This window comes from Pan paniscus, chromosome 18 (genome assembly GCF_029289425.2).
Source record: "Pan paniscus chromosome 18, NHGRI_mPanPan1-v2.0_pri, whole genome shotgun sequence".
NCBI classification, from domain to species: Eukaryota; Metazoa; Chordata; class Mammalia; order Primates; family Hominidae; genus Pan; species Pan paniscus.
The window spans coordinates 67,615,094-67,634,504 of NC_073267.2; the positions used below are offsets into that span (position 1 = coordinate 67,615,094).

General features: G+C 43.5%; 1 protein-coding gene across 2 annotated transcripts in view; it reads right to left on the reverse strand.

Annotated features, from left to right (window-relative positions):
• Positions 1-5,674: 5,674 nt before the first annotated feature.
• The window catches only part of CSNK2A2 (casein kinase 2 alpha 2), a 40,194-nt gene continuing 26,457 nt past the window's right edge, over positions 5,675-19,411 (reverse strand). Inside the window, exons 6-12 of one of the 2 annotated variants that reach the window (XM_034940298.4) lie at positions 16,299-16,382; positions 15,378-15,488; positions 14,907-15,008; positions 14,284-14,384; positions 13,257-13,405; positions 11,750-11,843; positions 5,675-6,121 (exon numbers count right to left, since the gene is read on the reverse strand). In XM_034940298.4, coding sequence (XP_034796189.1) covers positions 11,767-11,843; positions 13,257-13,405; positions 14,284-14,384; positions 14,907-15,008; positions 15,378-15,488; positions 16,299-16,382 — 624 coding nt within the window. In that variant the 3' untranslated portion in view covers positions 5,675-6,121; positions 11,750-11,766. Of the gene's footprint in view, positions 6,122-7,323; positions 11,844-13,256; positions 13,406-14,283; positions 14,385-14,906; positions 15,009-15,377; positions 15,489-16,298; positions 16,383-19,411 lie in introns of those variants that run through there. The other variant, XM_055099161.2, reaches the window with a different exon arrangement.

Here is a 19,411-nt window from a genome sequence, read left to right on the forward strand (position 1 = left end):
GCCCAGGCGCCGTGACTCACACCTGTAATCCCAGCACTTTGGGAGGCTGAGGCTGGTGGATCACATGAGGCCAGGTGTTCAAAACCAGCTTCGGCAACATGGGGAAACCCTGTCTCTACCAAAAATAGAAAAAATTAGCTGGGCGGGGTGGCACATGCCTGTGGCCTCAGCTACTCAGGAGGCTGAGGCAAGAGGATCACTTGAGCCTCGGAGCTGAACGCAGTAGTGAGCTGAGATTGCGCCACTGCATTCCAATCTGGGCGACAGAGTGGGACCCTGTCTCAAAAAAAAAAAAAAAAGAAAAGAAAAGAAAAAAGAAAAAAACCCATTACTCCAAGATGTTTAGCTTCCAGCTTGGGTAGAACCATTACAGAAGCAGTATCAAGTCCTGTGCCTGGCCCAGAATCTCTAACCATTAACATATTGCAGTCCTGAGCTAAGGCAGAGTATGTCACCTTGGTGGGGTGAGTGCTAAAACACACACAGATTGTGGTAAGTAAATCCAACCCATGATCTCAGTAATCTGGGTTATACTGAAGAATGTTTCCGATTATGGTGATACTGTTAAAATATTTGAAATATTTAAGAGGACCTAATGTCTTAGAGGATCAGACACTTGGAATTTAATTCAAAATGCTTAAAGGAATTTGAAATTAGATCTGTGGTTTTAATTTTAAAATGTCTAAGAAAATTTAACAAGTTGAGGCCGGGCTCGGTGGCTCATGCCTGTAATCCCAGCACTTTGAGAGGCCAAGATGGGCGGATCACGAGGTCAGGAGATTGAGACCATTCTGGCTAACACGGTGAAACCCCGTCTCTACTAAAAATACAAAAAAATTAGCTGGGCGTGGTGGTGGGCACCTGTAGTCCCAGCTACTCTGGAGGCTGAGGCAGGATGGCGTGAACCTGGGAGGTGGAGCTTGCAGTGAGCTGAGATCGCGCCACTGCGCTCCCGCCTGGGCAACAGAGCGAGACTACTCTCAAAAAAAAAAAAAAAAAAGAAAATTTTAACAAGTTGATAAATAATGAATGTTTACAAGACCTTAACGTATTAAATTTATGAGTGTATATTTAGGTTAGTATTTCAATGCTCAGGAAGATTTCATCAGATTTTAGGTCTTTCATATTAGTTATTGGAAGTGTGTGCAAATCAAACAGTTTAAATGTGTAATTGAGTTTAAAATGGCCAACGAAACTAAATTAGGCGTGCAATTTTTTCATTTTAACTCATTAAGTTTCAAACTAATTGAACATTAAAGATTAAGCATTTCTATCTATATACAAAATCAACTTGTTTGTAGCTAGTTGTAGCTAGATTTATAAACTGATCTTAAAGACATGAGGCAAATTAAATGTACAGCTTTAATAACTATTTTTTATAACACTAGTAACTGTAAGCATCCCTTTCAGTGCACAAAAGCCCTAGTCAGATGCCAATACCCAGTGGACAGTGCCTCTTCGTGTTAGTCCAAGCCCAAAAATTCAGAACATCTGCCCTGGAGACACGAGGGGCTTGCCACACACTGGAAGGCAGAGTTGACTCCCTGCATCTCTTTTCTGGTGGGGATGGGGATGCGGAGGTATAGCAGTGAGGTGAGGAGCTGTATCCCTTAGCTGGGAGCAAAGATGGAAGGGTGCCCTGAATGACTGGAGTGTCTAGCTGGCAAAGGACAACTGTATCCCAGCCCCAGCAGTGATAGCCCTCGAGCCTATCAGGAAGAGTCACGGTGTGCAGATGACGTTCCTGCTCATTGGAGAGTGGAGTCTAAATGGGAGTCTGTGAGGCCCTGCATGTTATTATTAAAAAAATGAATTTTAGGCTGGGCCCAGTGACTCATACCTGTAATCCCAACATTTTGGGAGGGTGAGGCAGGAAGATCGCTTGAGCCCAGGAGTTTGAGACTAGACTGCGAAACACAGCAAGCCCTTGTCTCTATTAAAAACTTTAAAAAAATTAGCCAGGCATGGTTGTGTGTGCTTGTGGTCCCAGCTACTCAGGAGTCTGAGGTGGGAGGATCATTTAAGCCCAGGAGGTTGAACTGCAGTGAGCTATGATTACACCACTGCACTCCAGCCTGGGCAACAGAGCAAGACCCTGTCCCAAAATGAACTTTTAAGTGTACATACAATAAAATGTACTCTTTTTTAGGTGTAAAGTTTTGACAAGGGCACCAAGTCATATAACCACCACCACATTTAGGACACAGAACAATTCCATCATCCCCCAAAATTACCTCATACTCATGTTTTGTAGTCATCCCTAACCCTCGGTAACCACAGATCTGTTCTACATGGATCTGGCTTCTTTGCTTAGCACAATGCATTTAAGATGCACATTATTTTAACAGCCTGTAGAATAATATTCTGAAAAAGACTGTTCATCCATTCTAACACCTGGCCCCTTACAGCCAGAGCTATTTTAAAACATGCTGGTCCTCAGCATGCATTTTTTTTTTTTTTTTTTTTTTTTAAAGCAGGGACTCACTCTGTCACCCAGGCTGGAGTGTGGTGGCGTGATCATAGCTCACTGCAACCTCAAACTCCTGGCCTTAAGCGATCCTCCCACCTCAGACTCCCAAAGTGCTGGGACTACAGGCATGAGCCACCGTGCCCTGCCGTTGTGCTTACTTATGAATTCTTTCCCATGGCATTTCAAATACATTAAAATGCAACCATTTTTCATGTTTATGTTTTTTTCTGTGATTTTTGAGAAGAATCCTTAGAATTTGCTTTTGAAATTATCTGACAATTCTGTGACTCACTAATTTATGAGAAAGATATTTTTAAAAGCAATTATTGAATTTAATGAGTGACGTTCACAAGGTTGTACATTAAGACGTTTAATTCCACTTATTAATATTTACTTTCAACTTTCTTAGGTTAGAGCCAACACTTTTTCTTTATTCAGGTCTCAAACATTTCTGTAGTCCTCTAGAAAGCTGAGAGGCTGCAGATACCGTGCCTGTGCCCCACGTGCTTGATAGAGGCCTGCAAGAATCCCATGGCCAAAGTCATCACAGTTCCAGCCTGCACCAGTGAGGGAAGGGCTGGGAGGCTGCTTTCCAGAATCATAAGAATACCCTTTCCAAAAACATCATATAGCATAATTATTTTTAAAGATTTCATTCCACATACATATTGTCCAAAAATGTATGTGCAAATTTGTTTATTGCAGCAATACTGGTAATACTGAAAAATCAGGAACAATCCAAAGTCTATCAATAACAGATTGATTCAACTGTGGTGTATCACGCAATGGTAAACCATGCAGCCACGAAAAGGGGTGAGGTAGATTTATACACGCTAATGCAGTAAGATTTTCACAACTAAGTGGAAATACAAGTTGCAGAATAAGAATGCATAGTCTGATTACCATTTATGTAAAAATGAAAATTATAATTTTAAAATAGTAAGTGCATAGGAAAAAACCGGGAAGATATACACAAAATTTAATGGTGATTATCTCTAAGAGAGGAAGAAGCTTTCCTGTGAGCATGGGGTGTGTGTGTGTGTGTGTGTGTGTGTGTGTGTGTGTGTGTGTGTGTGTGTGTGTGTGTGTGGCTGGGGGCCGGGGCTTTCGTTATTTACTTCTCTGTAAGCATTTGAATTTTTTTTTGTTTTTACGACAAACATATATTATTTTGGTAATCGGGAAAATGCAATCAATATTGTTTAGAACACAACCAGGACCACTGGGAGATGAGAGCTGATGTTCTGAATCTCCAAGCACACTGAGGAGGAGCTGAAGACAGTTTTTGTGGTAGCAGGTGTTAGGACATGTCCCCTGCTTTCAAAAGTCAAAACAACCTACTCAAAAATCACCTCCTTTCTCTTCTTTCTACAACCACACACTTTCTCAACCCAACCATAATCACCCACAAAACTGAAAATTATTTGTGAAACATGATTTCCACACGGAGCAGTTAAAGAGAGCCTTGGTTGAGGGGGGAAATTGGAGGAGGGAGTTATGGTTCCAAGTTCTACCTGACATCTAAAGATGCAAGCCAATCAAATGATTCTATTCGAATAAGACCCTCCATGTCCGGAGAAGACCTGAGATGGCAGTAAGTCACGCTAAGTAGCACAGATACGTGCTGTGGAGATAAACATGCACGCACGAAGCATGTTCCTAGGTACTACAAGGTACAACAAAATAACCAGGTATTTTGATGCAGTCCCAGAGATCTGGGAGACTCACAGAAATTTGCACAGCCTTGAGTCACAAAGAGCCCCAAGAGACAGCCAGCTTGAGAAAATTAGGCCAGTGATGGGGCTGGAAAGCACCAAGTCTATCTGCTCAGTGTCCCACAGGTGGTGGCCTATGGGTCCTCACCTGCTGGTGTCCAGGGGGGATGCCCAGTCTCAAGCTCCCACACCTGAGCAACAGCTTAGATGCCACAGAAGCTGGTCCAAAGGACACCACGATGCTGTGGTGGCCCTGAAAGGGGCCTCTTTGCTTTCCTCCATAGTCACTTCAAAAACTGTGAACATCCACACTTAGGTTCCCACCATGGGCCAGAACTAGCTGCAGAGGACAGAGAATGTTGTGTGGACCAAGTTGCTTTTGTGGAGACCTAGCTGGCGCGCCATCCAGTGGCTTGGGTGTCTAGATCTGCCCATAGCTCCTGCTGTCCTACAGGCAGTCGGAGGACACACACCAGCAGCCAGAACAAGGTCATGGCCATTGCTTTCACCTGCCCTGGCACCACTGTGCCAGGACAGCTGAGGACCATGGGAGCCAGCGAAGTCTCATTTGTAGCACTGGGTTTCTCCCATTTAACAAATACAACCAGTGCTTCTGTTCTAGCTCCCTGAGTGTCCACTTTTCCTTCCAGTTCATGGGTGCTTCAGAATGTGTGGTCAAAAGCAGCCCTCAGATCAGAGACCTCGACCCCTCTCCTGCCTCAGGACAGCAAACTCAACCAGCCTCCAAGATGGGGCCTTTCTTCAGTAGCAGGTGCTGAGGGGACAGGATTGAGATGGGATGAAATGTGGAGATGGGAGCAAAGGGGCAACCAAGAAAGGGCCAAGGCATCTTCCTGCATTCACAGGAGGCGACTCTCATTTGAAGGAGAGGCCAGGGAGGATGCTGGCCAGTTGGAATGTGTTCAAGGCAAAGCCCCACTTTCCTGGCTGAGTCTACTTCAGCCATCCATATTGTCCCCATTCCTAGGACTGGTTCACTGTGTACCTCTTAACACCACTCAGCTCTGGAAAAGAGTCCTTACAAACGGGCCCTCCTTGGCTGAGTGTGGTGGCTCACACCTCTATGTAGACCCAGCACTTTAGGGGGACTAGGAGAGAGGATCACTTGAGTCAGGAGTTTGAGACCAGCCTGGGCCACGTGGCGAGACCATTTCTACAAAAAAAAACTTAAGAAAACTTGTCAGGTGTGGTGGCATGCACCTGTAATCCCAGCTACTCAGGAGGCTGAAGCAGGAGGATCACTTGAGGCCAGGAGGCCGAGGCTGTAGTGAGCTATGGTTGCGCCACTGCACTCCAGCCTCCATGACAGAGCAAGACTGTTTAAAAACAAAAATGAAAACTGGCCCACCTTGCCCCAGGGACCTCCCCTGCTTCGTCTGGTTAGAACCTGGCACGAATGCGCTTTTGTCTCGTCCTGAGTCACAGGCCTCAGTTCACGGCCCTTTCCATACTGAAAACTCTCCATACGTTTCTTTTAAAACCTTTTATTCAATAATATATACTTTTAAAATAATAATATGTAACTGCCGCCATGCCACATACTGCGCCCGTCCCCCCACTGTGGAGTCTGTGGTCAGCTAGTTAGCGTGGTTTGCTGGAAAAACAGGCGGCCACGGGACGAGTTGAGGGGCTCGGGGAGCAACAGTAACCAACAACATTCTGCATACCCTTCACATTCCCCATGCTTTCTGGGTCGGGAAGAAGTCAACAGGAAGCCAAAGGCAAGTGAGCCTTTTACATTCGGAAGTGAGGTTTGATATACGGTGGTGGGCTGCCCTTCGCTTGGTCTAGTTCGTGCTCGCCAAACCTGCCACCGTTTTGTGTCTGCTCACGGAACGTGATCTCTCTATACGCGTTAAGACGTTTGATTTGGTTCTTGTTCTGCTTATGGAAAAGTGGGAGAACCGCAACAGACCTGGGGAAAGAGACGGGAGGAGGGAAAGATGTCATTAATCAACCTGAGCGGGCGAGGGGAGGCCTCCACGTGTAGGAGGGCCTGTGCTAGAATGCAAGCTCGGCCCTCCCATGCCACTTGGTGGAGAACCCTGTGAGAACTCGCTGAGTTCAGGTTTCCAACAGTACCCTCTGCCTTCCTCTTCTGATTATCATGACAGAGATGGTCTCTAGCACGGCCTTCTGTCACAGGACGGATGCTCTGGGCACCACGTGTGTTGTGACCAGGTCTTCCACTCTACCCCATCCCTCGGGTCCAGGGTGCTGATGGAGAAGCCTCAGAGCCTCTTGACCATTCTGTGCCAGTCAAGCTACAAATTCAGCAGTCAGCTCTAGGTCCCCCTCAGACCTGACCTGATTACCTGAGGTGTCTTAGGACTAAGACGGGGTCTGTATTTACTCAGAGAAAGGGCTGAGTCCACTAATAAACAAAGAGCAGTAAGTGAGCTCAAATATTTTTAACTCTCCCCTGGAAACAGCTAGCTGCCTGGCATGGCCTGAAAACCTCATTTCTCCTTCCAGGTCCAGCATAGCAAGTGGGTGGTGAGATGCCGGCAGTGGAATTCTAGAAGCAGTGCCTCCCAGAACAGCACTACAGTACTGAGGAAGGACTATGCACCTGGGAAGCTGTCACACACACAAAATCATTTCATGAAAACTTTCTCTGGGTAAAGGAAGGGTTCCACTGCATAGTATTTGATTTGAGAAGGGCTGCATGGTGCATGAGGTTAAGAAAGAAATGACTATATTTGCCTTTAAACACTTCAGCTGATTCCAAGCACCCAACTTCAGAGGCTCAGTGAAAAGAAAGCACACTAATTAAAGAAAGCACACTAATTAAAGATACCACCACCTGCCAAATAATAGCATGTGCTGCAAGGAATGGGGCTAGGGAGAGTGTTTCACAAATGCAGAGCACCAGGCCACAAGGTTAAAGTCATGCACTAAAACAGTCAATCCCAAGAGGCAGGTGTCTGAGTGGCGCGACTCAGAAGCAAGTACATAAAAACGGAACATTCCCAACAGGACACCACTCTAGCCCCACTTCTGCCAAAGGAAAGTTTTCACATCAAGGTGTAACACACATCTTTGCAATTCAAGGTTTATCACTCCCCTCTCCCCCAAAGAGACAGGAAATACAAGTTAAGGTCCTCATAGCAATGGTTTGTCTCCCACTTGGGAAGGCTGGTTATTGTCAACATTTTTATTTAAGAAAACAGGATTTAACATGGCATTTTTCTTCCCTCTAAGGGCAGCAGCACATAAATCATACATCAGTCATCCAGTGATACAAAGAGGTGGCCAATTGTGTCTGAAGTAGTCACTTGTAAAGGATCACAACCCAGGCAGTGTTGCTTTTCTGCAAACAGAAGGAAACAGAAGGCTCCATGGTCCTTGAAGATTATCCAAGTTTTCCACTAGTTGTCAAGATTTCTGTCCCAACCTCTTAGTCACCATTTACAGCAAGAAGAGCCAGCAAGTGAAAAACTGTTAATTTATTGATTCAAAGTTGTTTTTTTCTTTTTAAAAAACAATCCCCAATACATGCAGTTCAGGGTTAAGTATCACATTTGTAGCACATTGTTGAGTCTCAAAACAAAAATATGCATCACCTGTATAATCCCATCACATCTTTTTCCAGCCTCTACAATACCTAGTTGGGGGTGTTTTCATTTACACATCCACATAGCTCAGAAGCATGTTATTAACGGTTGATCTGGCCCGATGCTTCTCCGCCACCTCCCCTGCCCTGGTCTCCACCTCGGGGTTATTTTTTTCTAAAGGCAGGATGTTACTCAGTCTTAATTTATTAAGATCACTGACAAACTTTGGCTTCTTGTGTGCTCATGTGGTCCCTGCTTTTGCTTTCGGAAGGGTTTATATTGAAACGACTGTGACTCTGATCGGTTATTATCCCCTCATTTTTTGTAGGAAATAAGTTTGCTTGTTTCTGTGGGTGCTCACACAGTAACACAGGTTCCTAAAGTAACCATTTAATCTGAACTGGTATTAAAGGAAACTGTTAACCGGGCTCTCTTAGATCTATTTCAGTTCATATAAAAAAACTCTTCCAATTGTTGCTTGTGTCTCAAAGTAGTTCTGCTTCCATCCTTATCAACAGAGCACCTGGGAGAACCTAAGTCATTTCCCTGAGTAGGCACAGACCACGAGCCCCACGGCACCCAACTCTCTCTGGGACTCAGCGCCTGACTCGAGAGCACCACCTTTCAGTCCACTGGGACCAATCCAGTGGGCAGCGCCCTCCCCAGGGTACATTCCAGAACATAAACTTGGTACCCTCTAATTTATCCCCTCAAGAAGTTAATTTCCTCCTCAAGAGCTACCTTTAGATGGTTTTTCTTATTGGTCCCTTTTCTTTTAACAGCCCTTCCCCTAGCCACTCTCTTCAAGTCCCCAAGGATTACGAGTTTGTCTGTCTCCTCTAATCTGTCAGTCTGAGAGCACCTTCCTCTCTGCAAGGGAACACATTTGCTTTAAACCTTGTGAGTGCTGACATGTTACAGAATGTCTGGGAGGAGGCCTGGCTGAGTGACTGGTGTTTAAGTGCCTCAATGAACGACATCAGCGCTTCTCTAGTTGGTGAGAAGGCCCAGGAAAGCTTGGTCGGCATCATACACTCAATAGCTTCTCCTACCCAGCCACCTACCCTGCCTACAGGGATAGGACGAAAGCAAGGCCAGCTGACAGCATCCAGGGGAGAGTGAACTGCCACCACACCAGAGGTGCAAATGTGACTCAGCACTTCATGAGTTCTACTCTCACCATGGGATTTCTCAGCAGAAGCAAACCTTGCAGTCAGGCTCACTTGTAGCCAACAAATGATATAGCCATCTGGATTTGGCATAGGAACCTTTTGTTCTCACCATACCAGGTCTATGTTCTTGAACATAGGCAGTACCTGAGATGATAGTGTAACACTACCCTGTTCCCCACATTTTTTGCTTTTCTTTAGGAAATAATTAAGTCCTTATCATAGGCACTTTTAACCTGTTTAAGATAATGAAGCAAACAAATGAAAAGTACTGAGATGAGTTTAAGAAAGAATATGCTAACTGAAAAGGATACTGGGTGCGTACATTTACCATGGTTTAGTCTAAATATTAGACACACAGACACACACACACCCCTTTTGGAACTCTCCAAGACCATCTCCGAATCTAGGTAAATAGTCTTAAAATTTCGGGGGAGCTAGGTTTGGAAACAAAAATGGTTTCTGAAGACAGGAAAAGAGATGGTCTGAAACTGGACTCACTTCAGTTTGGAAAAGAATGGCCTAGGTGCCAAGACCAGACCCAGGAAGGGGTGAGCATTTCAAGCCCAATTATGGTCTAAGTCTAAGGCATGAAGAGAGGTAAAAGTCTAGGTGCTGGAAAAGCAAGCTGTGTGCTTCAAAGGAAGAATGCCTGTGTCAAAGCTGCAGTTACAAAACCCCAGGACAAGGCAGGCAGGCGGTGTCTGCACCTACATCACCGTCAGAGGTCAATCACCTGACTATTCTCCTCCAGGTACTTTTATTACCTTTGGGGGACCCAAGGGAAAGGAATGGAGTTACCGCTTCACCAAGACCCTCCAGTAGGCTCTTCTTGCCTGGTCCAGACAGGCAACTTAAAAAAAAAAAGGGAGGGCTGAGGAGTGGGGTGATAAAGGAGATTGGAGGGGGAGCAGGAAAGACACGCAGTGGCACATCTCCCTGATGATAACCAATGCTTCAGGATTGCCTATAAGGGCATATTAGAAGGCTTTTGATAATCTCAAACACTGAGTTTTGCTGCCTGACATATCAATACAGGTTTAGCCAAAGAGCTCACATCTTGCTTTTGATTTTCAGGTAGAACAAATGTTTACATTAGTATACAGAATGTGCAATGCAAGCAGGCAGCATTGGTATGAGAACCTTAACTGAATGCATTCCTTGACTTTGGGATCTTATTTATTTTTTACTCTATAAACTCAACTCTATAATAAGAGAAGAGTTTTATTTGTATTTTAAGTTCCCACAGACCAAACGACAAAAATAGAATCTACATTTAGAGTAGGATCTGCTACCAATACCAATAAGATTTTATTGGAATATGGAATGTAAACAAATGTTTCAAACAAACATCTAACCTTATAAAAATGTATGGCATTATTAAATAGTTAATAAAGAAATCTTAAAGGGTGATGTGGTAGACACCTCTAGTTCTAGCCTAGGTGTGTGAAGTCCCCACAGCTGTGGCATGGCCCTGCAGCTGGGGTGAGGGGACTGCCTACAAACCATGTTGCTCTTGAGTCCCCAAAATGAAATCAGCCCTATTTTTGTTTAAACAAACTCTAGCTTTCTCTGCTAACATGAAGGTTTGCACAATGGATCCAACACTTGCTCCGGGAGCACCATTTTCTTCCCCAAGCCCCTTGTATATTCCTCTGAGTTGCTTGAGTTTCAGATGACCCTGCCCACACAACTCTAGTACCTGCATGCAAGACAGACTTATCTTTGCCATCACATAAATGTATCACATATCAGAACTTACAAATGCATATTACCCTGATTACAGTGGGAAACTGTGTCTCATGGGGATAAAAGGAGGTGGGAGAGAGAGATTTTTTTCGGTAAGTCTTTCCTGAAAAAATTCTAATGGGATGTTTTCCTCCTTTGCCTTGCCTGAAGACTGACTTTCCAGCTTTAGTTATGGTTGTGAACAAAAAGGTCTCTGTTTCAGAGAGGTGCATTAAAATAGGCGCACACATAGGGATGTGCTGGGAAATGGTGAAGTTCTCCTTACAAGGCTGCCAAAAAAAAAAAAAAAAAAAGAAAAAGCAACAAAAAAATAGCAACAAGATTTTATGGTTAGGCAAATCAACAAAGGTTATAGTGAGCTCCAAGTTATGCACTTAGCATGGAACTTTTGATGATAACCATGGACCAGTTCATGGCATTGCAAGGTTTCGTGATCCCTCCTGACATCAAAGAGGACTCTTGTGAAAGTGACTGCAGTTTGCTCCCAAATGAATCCACTTGGAGGAAAACTGCGGGGATGAGGTACATTTCCTGGAGAGCTCATGTCATTAAAAAATACATAAAACATGGATTTGTAAAGAGCTTAAAAAAAAATACTGTCACTGTTTTAATATCTCCTTTTTGTAAATGAGGCTGGTGTGTCAGTATAGACTGCTGACATTTCGCTAAGACTTGAGCCTGAATTTCACCAAAGGAAACCCAGACCACAATGGAATAGATAGGAAGTCAGACATTCAGAGCTTGTTGACTGAATGGGTTAATTCAACAGTGGTGCCCTGTTAAACAAAGGTAAATGTACAACAACTCCGAGTCTCTATCTCCCATGCATTCCAAAGGCAGAGCTCCTTCAGATCCTGAACTAGGTGCATCCCCATGCTGCCACAGTGACAGCTCCCTGGAGACTAGCACTGGGGAGTTTCTTTCTTGCTTTCTGACAGACTTTTAGGTCTTTACTCTTCTTTGCATTTAGAAGGAATGATAAGAATTTCTTTTTATCACACTGTAGTTTTCCTTCAAGGTTTGTGTTTGGTTGGTTGGTTTTATTGGCAAGCATCAATGCCGCATTACCCGTCGCTTTCCAGTCTTCATCGTGCTGCCGTGAGACCACTGGAAAGCACAGCATTGTCTGCACAAGGCTGGGACTGCTCCTTCACCACAGGGTCTGCAAGAAAGCAGGAGGAAAGTCAGGCAATCAGGGTGGTGAGTGCTGAGAGAAGCCCATGGCAAACCCACCCTTTCAACTGAAAGAGAGACAGACTGATGGGCAAGCCAGGGTCAGGGGGGCAACAGGAGAGACGGAAATCACGGAATTCCAGCCATATAAAAACCAAACACTGAAAAATGATCAGGGAAATTGTTATTGCAGTCAACTCTTACACTTCCTCGGAGTACAGACTCAATGCTAAGAGGCACAGAAACCCTAATTTCCCACTGTTCAAATTTCTACATTTATTTTCTTTCAATATTAATATCATCTCTAACCCCTAATTTCTTCAAAGCATGTAGAATAACAAGCACTTCAAAGGAAAGGTGAGTAAAAAGAGCCATCAGAAGACCTATCCATTTTAAGCAACCGTAGTTTGAAATTTTTTAAATTGAAGTATGACATATATTCAGAAAAGCAGAAAGATCATTAATGACATGTCATAAACATCAGTATTCCTAATTTTATCTAACTTGGGTAAAAACAGCTTTCTGTGCCAGACACTGGGGTGGGGACATCTGAGTTTGCTGGGGCTGAGGTCTAGAAGGCTGAAGGCTTTTCCATTTGCGGTCTCCCTTATGCATACGGGCCACAGGCTCAAGACCACAGCGACACATTCTTCAGGCAAGAATTTAGTTCATCTCCAGAGGAAATCAAAGGAGAGGGAAAGACAGCATGTTTGTTAAGCCAGAGACAACGACTTTAAGGGTTGAACGTTTCCATCTTGATTCAGAAAGCGAACTGAGGTAAGTCTCTCAACCTCCCTGCTCCCCAGGAAGGAGACTGATAATAGCAGGAAGTTTATTTGAAACACACGTTATCAGTGGAAAGAACCATACACATGCAGAAGAATAAGCAAACACGCAAAGTGAATCCGCACACACTTCTAAGTGAGCAGTTCAGTCAAGATTTCAGTGAGGCCTCTCCACACCTACTTCCCTTTCCTCAAATTCCTTTCATCCATCCATCTGTTCATCTCCTTCTTTCAAAACATATAATAGTTATCTTACTACTTTTAACTAATTACTAGTTTTCTGAGGGGAGAAATAATCTTCAGTTAGGTTTCCACACAAATATATGTATGTTTGAAAACAAATTTTAGAAACTTGCGATCTATTAACTCAGGGTAACAGGGAGTAGTCAAACAGCTTGAACTCCAGGGAGATACATTCAGTGAATAAGCAAACACCTGTGGTGATCAAGAAACGGATCTGCAAAGTTGTCTCAATCATCTACAATAAATGAGGCCAAATTCTAGGAATAATCCAATCCAAATACCCTAGAATTCTCCTGACTGGTCTCAAAGACAAAGAGTGGAAGATTTGTTCTCTTGAACAAATTACTCCCTGAACACAGTCCCTGGAGACTCACAGAAGTATGGGTGCTCCATGGCCTCTTTGGCAGTCAGTCTCTGTTGATGGTCGTATCGCAGAAGTTTGTCCAGAAGATCTAGGGCCTCAGGGCTGACAAGGTGTCTGTTCTCACTATGGATAAAGTTTTCCCAGCGTTTCCGTGAATGTCTGAGAAGAAAAATGAAGCATTAGTAACCAGAGACTAAATTCAACAAGAATCCTTATCTACTAGGGCTAAAGCCAACAAAATCTCAGAATAATGTACTGATTACAAGCTTGTTAAATCTCTAACTGGTGCCTGCCCTACTGCCCCATAGTTACAGCATAGCATCCTGAAACACAATGGTGCTCTGTGATTAGAAAAACACAACTAGGTAAAACTTCTATATCTCATTTAGAATATGTGGAACCTTTCTAGATTATTTTTTATGCTGTAGACTTTTAGTCAATTCTGGGTGGCATGCAGAAGAGTGGGCAATTTTTATTGGTCAGCAGATATATTTCCCAGGGCTAGCCTCAAAAACAGGGAGGTTCCATAAAATACTGTTCGAAAACTGTTAACAAAATGTTTACTTCTCAACATTATTGCACTGTACCTGAAAACTCAATGTGCTTTAAATTTGCTATTGTATAGAAAATCCATTACAGAGAACAAGAAGAAATTGTAAGTCCCTCCACCTTGAAGAGGTATGAAGTAAATAAAATAAAATATAATAAAAAACAAACTAAGTCTCTTATTCAAAGAATCATTGCTCTCCAAGTTTGGCCATTAAAAATAAGCTTTTGCTGTACCAGAAAACTTTTTTCTATAACATTATGATTTTTGTTTTACCTTTTCTATTAATAGGTTATCTCTCAGAGAAGTAAAATGATTAAAAGACATAAAGTCCAAATATCTCAATAAGTTAAAAGAAAATATGCATAGGAAAAAAGAGGGCTATTTCCATTTTACTATAATTAGAATGGGAAAAGAAAGTGATTTTGGCTAACCTTTCCACTTCTGAAACGGGGTAAGGTAAAGCACTCTCTCTCTCTCTCTTACTTACTGTCCCAGGATATCGTTGAAGTGTGGATCTAGGTCTATGTGATACTTCTTCAGATACCCATACAGTTCTTCTGTACCCAGAACCTTGGCAATGCGAACAAGCTGAAACACAAAACAAACTGACCAAATCACTGAGCACAGAACACACCGTGAGCCCGTGAGGACACTGCACCAAGGAATCAGAAGACTTCCACACCACTAAACCTCTAGGAATGAGATACAAACCCAAGTCCAGGGCAGGCAGACAGACCGAAGGACAAGAAGTTCACATGAATGCAAATTTCCAAACAGCCTTTAAAATAATACAACTTATGATAATAATCTTCTAGAGGTGGACCAGTACAGGGCATCACAATCTAATGACTAAAATCTAGTTTTATTAGACAAGGAGGTGCCTGACTTCTTCACAGATTCACTTTGGAAGTTTGGCATAGATGGCATTATCTGCCTCTACTTCTGCGGACCTGGTAAACACAAAATTCTGTGCGATCTTTATCTTGAAGAAAAGCTCATATGCAGACACTGAGTGACATTTAGTGGCTCAAGGATAGTATTCTTATCTAAGGATGCTATTTTTTTGGCATTCACCCCCAAATAAATAAGAACCAGAAAGCATTTGCTCACCTGGTCATAGTTGTCCTGTCCATGGAAGAATGGTTCCCTTCGAAAGATCATGCTTGCTAACATACAGCCCAAACTCCACATGTCCAAGCTATAATCATACATCTGAGGCAATAAGGACAACCCATTAGCCAAGGGTATTAGAAATCCATTTTTCTGATATAAATTTCTTTTTTAGACGAGATTGGGCGTGTTCAGGGTGGTATGGCCATAGATAATTTATTTAAAAAAATTTTTTTAACTTCCTGGCTCCTAGAAATGATCTGAATTTCTAGTCTTAACCTTTGCAGATATTTTAGATTTAAAAACTTCTCTGTCCCCCCAAAAAACTAGCTGAGAAAAAACTAAAATCAGCATTTTAGGGTGAAATAATGGCTGGGTTTTGAGTGTATTCAAACTGACTAGATAAACAGCAAACCAGAAAAGCCCTAAGCAAGTATAAATAACCCAGAATAGCTCTGCTAATAAGTTTACCTGATAGTCCACGAGGAGCTCTGGTCCCTTGAAGTACCTTGAGGCTACACGAACATTGTACTCCTGAGCAGGATGATAGAATTCTGCCAGACCCCAATCTATCAGTCGCAGCTACAAATAGGACAGAAAAAAACGTGAAAGGAGTGTTTCTAGATGCCTATGCCTTAGAACAAGCCCACATCACATTAGGTAACAATCATTTGGCCACACAAAAAATGTGAGCAGTTGCACTGGCTTAAAAATTACATTTTCAGCAATCGTGCAAGAGGTCATTTTTAGAGCAGAACACTTGAAATGCTTTTTGAAAAAATTTTAAATTATCCTGGTTCATCCCTCTCTCTAGATCAACAGAGCTCAACCTTTTTTTCTGCCTACACTCAGAAACTGTAGGCAGTTACACTTGGTAACACATTCTCCCATCATTCATAGCTTTTCGTTATAAGCTCCAGGCGTCAGTGAAAGGGCTGGGGACACACATCCCACTCCAGGACTGAAGCACTGCTCTAATGATTTATTCGTCTAATACTAGATGATCCATTTACTCACTGATTAGGGCCAACAGAGTTGGATATCAAAAATAGGAGGGACCCAAGTGTTCTTTTAAGGCCAGGCAGATTGGTCTGCAGGTCATCAAGAAATGAAGCAGAAACCACCAGCTGTAATTTCTTTCTGAGGCCCTCCAGAAAACTATGACCAAAATAAACAAGTGACTATAGTTAGTTACTATAGTTAAACCGTCTACTTTCCTTGTGTACTACGCTATACAAAGTAGAAATCAACAATGGAGATGGGAGAAATCACAGTAACGGAAGTTTGCCAAAAAACCCACCGGGTCTACAGAAACCATCATGGCACTGGACAGCTTTTTGGTCTGCTCTAAGCCTTTTAATCAAGCTTGTTGCTGCCTGGCTGTAATGGTACCTTTTTCTGTTGGTGATCTATCATGACATTGTGAGGTTTCACATCCCTGTGCATGATTCCCTTGCTGTGGCAGTAATCCAGAGCCTATTAGGTAAGAAAGCACAGATAATAGTAAGCAACCCCTCTACCATCCCCCAACTCAAGCATAGTCTTATTGTTTGTGACACCTTGACTTGAATACAGTCCCCCAAGGGGCAGCTTGCTGCCTGTAATGAAAGAGAAAAAAAGCGTGCTTCAGAAGGCACCCCTTGCTCTCTCTGCACACTACAGCTGGTAGAAAGGGGGTATGAAGGGAATGGCAAGGGCTATGAGGAAGATTTCTTTCTTTTTTTTTTTTTGAGATGGAGTCTCGCTATGTCGCCCAGGCTGGAGTGCAGTGGTGCAATCTCGGCTCACTGTAAGCTCTGCCTCCCGGGTTCACGCCATTCTCCTGCCTCAGCCTCCCGAGTAGCTAGGACTACAAGTGCCTGCCACTACGCCCAGCTAATTTTTTGTATTTTTAGTAGAGACAGGGTTTCACCGTGTTAGCCAGGATGGTTTCAATCTCCTGACCTCGTGATCCGCCAGCCTCGGCCTCCCAAGGTACTGGGATTACAGGTGTGAGCCACTGTGCCCAGCCGAGGAAGATTTCTTTAAAAGAGGGGGGGATGAGGCCAGGCACAGTGACTCATGCCTGTAATCCTAGCACTTTGGGAGGCCGAGGCAGGTGGATCACTCGAGGTCAGGAGTTCGAGACTAGCCTGGGCAACACGGCTATACTAAAAATACAAAAGTTAGCTGGGCGTGGTGGTGCGCACCTGTAATCCCAGCCACTCGACTGGGCTGAGGCTGGAGAACTGCTTGAACCTGGGAGGTGGAGGCTGCAGTGAGCTGAGATGGTGCCACTGCACTCCAGCCTGGGCAAGAAGGGCGGGCAGTGGGGAGGGGGGTGGTGTGTGTGTGGGATGATAAACCAGACTTTGGAACCTCAGTGGAGTCACCTCTCATAATGGTTCAAAGGACAGACCAGCATCTACGTGGACATGAAGAATGACATTCAAATACATCTTTCAGTATGGCTTATTTTGTACATAAGGGTCCCACGTGGGTTTTCTAGATGACCAAGCATTAGTATTTTCCTTAATATAATCCCTGAGCCAGCTAGCCTTTAAGACTTATCATTATGAGGCCAGGCATGGTGCTCATGCCTGTAATCCCAGAACTTTCGGAGGCAGGCAGATCACTTCAGGTCAGGAGTTCAAGACCAGCCTGGCCAACATGGCGAAACTCCACCTCTACTAAAAATAAAAAAAATTAGCCAGGCAAGGTGGTGGGCACCTCTAGTCCCAGCTACTTGTGGGGCTAAGGCACGAGAATTGCCTGAACCTGAGAGGCGGAGGTTGCAGTGAGCCGAGATGGCACCATTGCACTTCAGCCTGGGCAACAAAGCGGGTCTCAAAAAAAAAAAAACAATTATCATTACATGATTATTCCAAGGGAGAAAATTGCTTTGTGTAAGATGATTGATATGCAGATAAGATTTTATGTATATAATGGTTTTTCATAAGTTTAAAGAGCTGTGCAACCATCTAAAACAATCCAGTTTTAGAACATCTCCATCACTCCTAAAATTTTTCTTGAGCTTGTCTGTAGTCAATCCCCTTTCCTAACTTGTCCCAACCCCTCCGTGCCCTGCCCACAACCACTGACCTGCTATTTGCTGGGATAGATTTGCCTTTTCTGTACATTCATAAAATGAAATCATACATGTATAGTGCTTTGTCTACCTTCTTTCCTTCAGTATACTGTTTCTGAGATTCATCCAAGTTGCTTTTCCTTGCTGAGTAGTATTCCACTACTAGTTGATGGACATTTGGGTTGTTTCCACTCATGCTTTCATTTCCCTTGGGTAGATTCCTAGGGGTGGAAGTGCTGGGTTGTATGCTAAGTTTGTGTTTAAACTTTTAAGAAACTGCCTAATTATCTTCCAAAGTGGCTGCGTCACTTTTACTCCCACCAGCAACCTGAGGGTTTAAGTTTCTCCACATTCTCATCAACACCTGTCATTGTTCAACTTTTTGATTATAGCTTTGCTGGTGGGTGTAAAGTGGTATCTCCATGTGGTTTTGATTTTTACTTCCATAATGAGTGATGAAGTGGAACATCTTTTTATGTGTCTACTGGCCATTCTAAATCTTCTTTGGAGAAATGCTGATTCAAATCTTTCAATCATTTATTAGATTGTTAAGCTCCATTTTTTTAATGTAAAAATTTGCTTCTAAATCTCCCTTGCCTAACATAATAACTATCTTCATAAACTTCAAATTCAGGACCTTTGGCTAATCTTAACAAGCACCTGAATCCTACACAAGGTCAATGAAATACTCTTCAAGTAGAATCCCTGTCCTCTACCTACCAGTAGAGCCCCTCTCCAGTTTTAACAACCAAAAATGGTTCCGAATTTTGCCCAATGTCCCCTGGGGGACAAGCTTGACCTGGATAAGAAGCAATAAACTAGACTCTCGAGGACACTGGAATGGACTTCTTCATGCTGGAGGAGTACACAAGGCAGAGAATGAGCCCTAGGATTAGCATTCCAGGAATAAGCTCCCTCGATCTGTGCTTTTCCCTGAACCAAGAGTATACAATATAGAATGCTTGTTATGGCCAGGCGTGGTGGCTCACGCCTGTAATCCCAGCAGTTTGGGAGGCCAAGGCGGGCAGATCACGAGGTCAGGAGTTTTGAGACCAGCCTGACCAACAGGGTGAAACCCCGTTTCTACTAAAAATACAAAAATTAGCCAGGTGTGGTGGTGCGTGCCTGTAATCCCAACTACTCAGGAGGCCGAGGCGGGAGAATTGCTTGAACCCGGGAGGTGGAGGTTGCAGTGAGCCGAGATCATGCCACCGCACTCCAGCCTGGGCGACAGAGACTCTGTCTCCAAAAAAAAAAAAGAAAGAATGCTTGTTATTTGAAGATCAAGAACAAAGAACAGGCACTACTAAACTATGGGGATACATATAAAGATATAATCTTCAGAGGAGACACTGAACAGAAGAACACAAGAGAGCCCTGCAGGATGTTCACAATATCCTCTACCAGCCCTGTCCAATAGGACTTTCTGCAATGATGG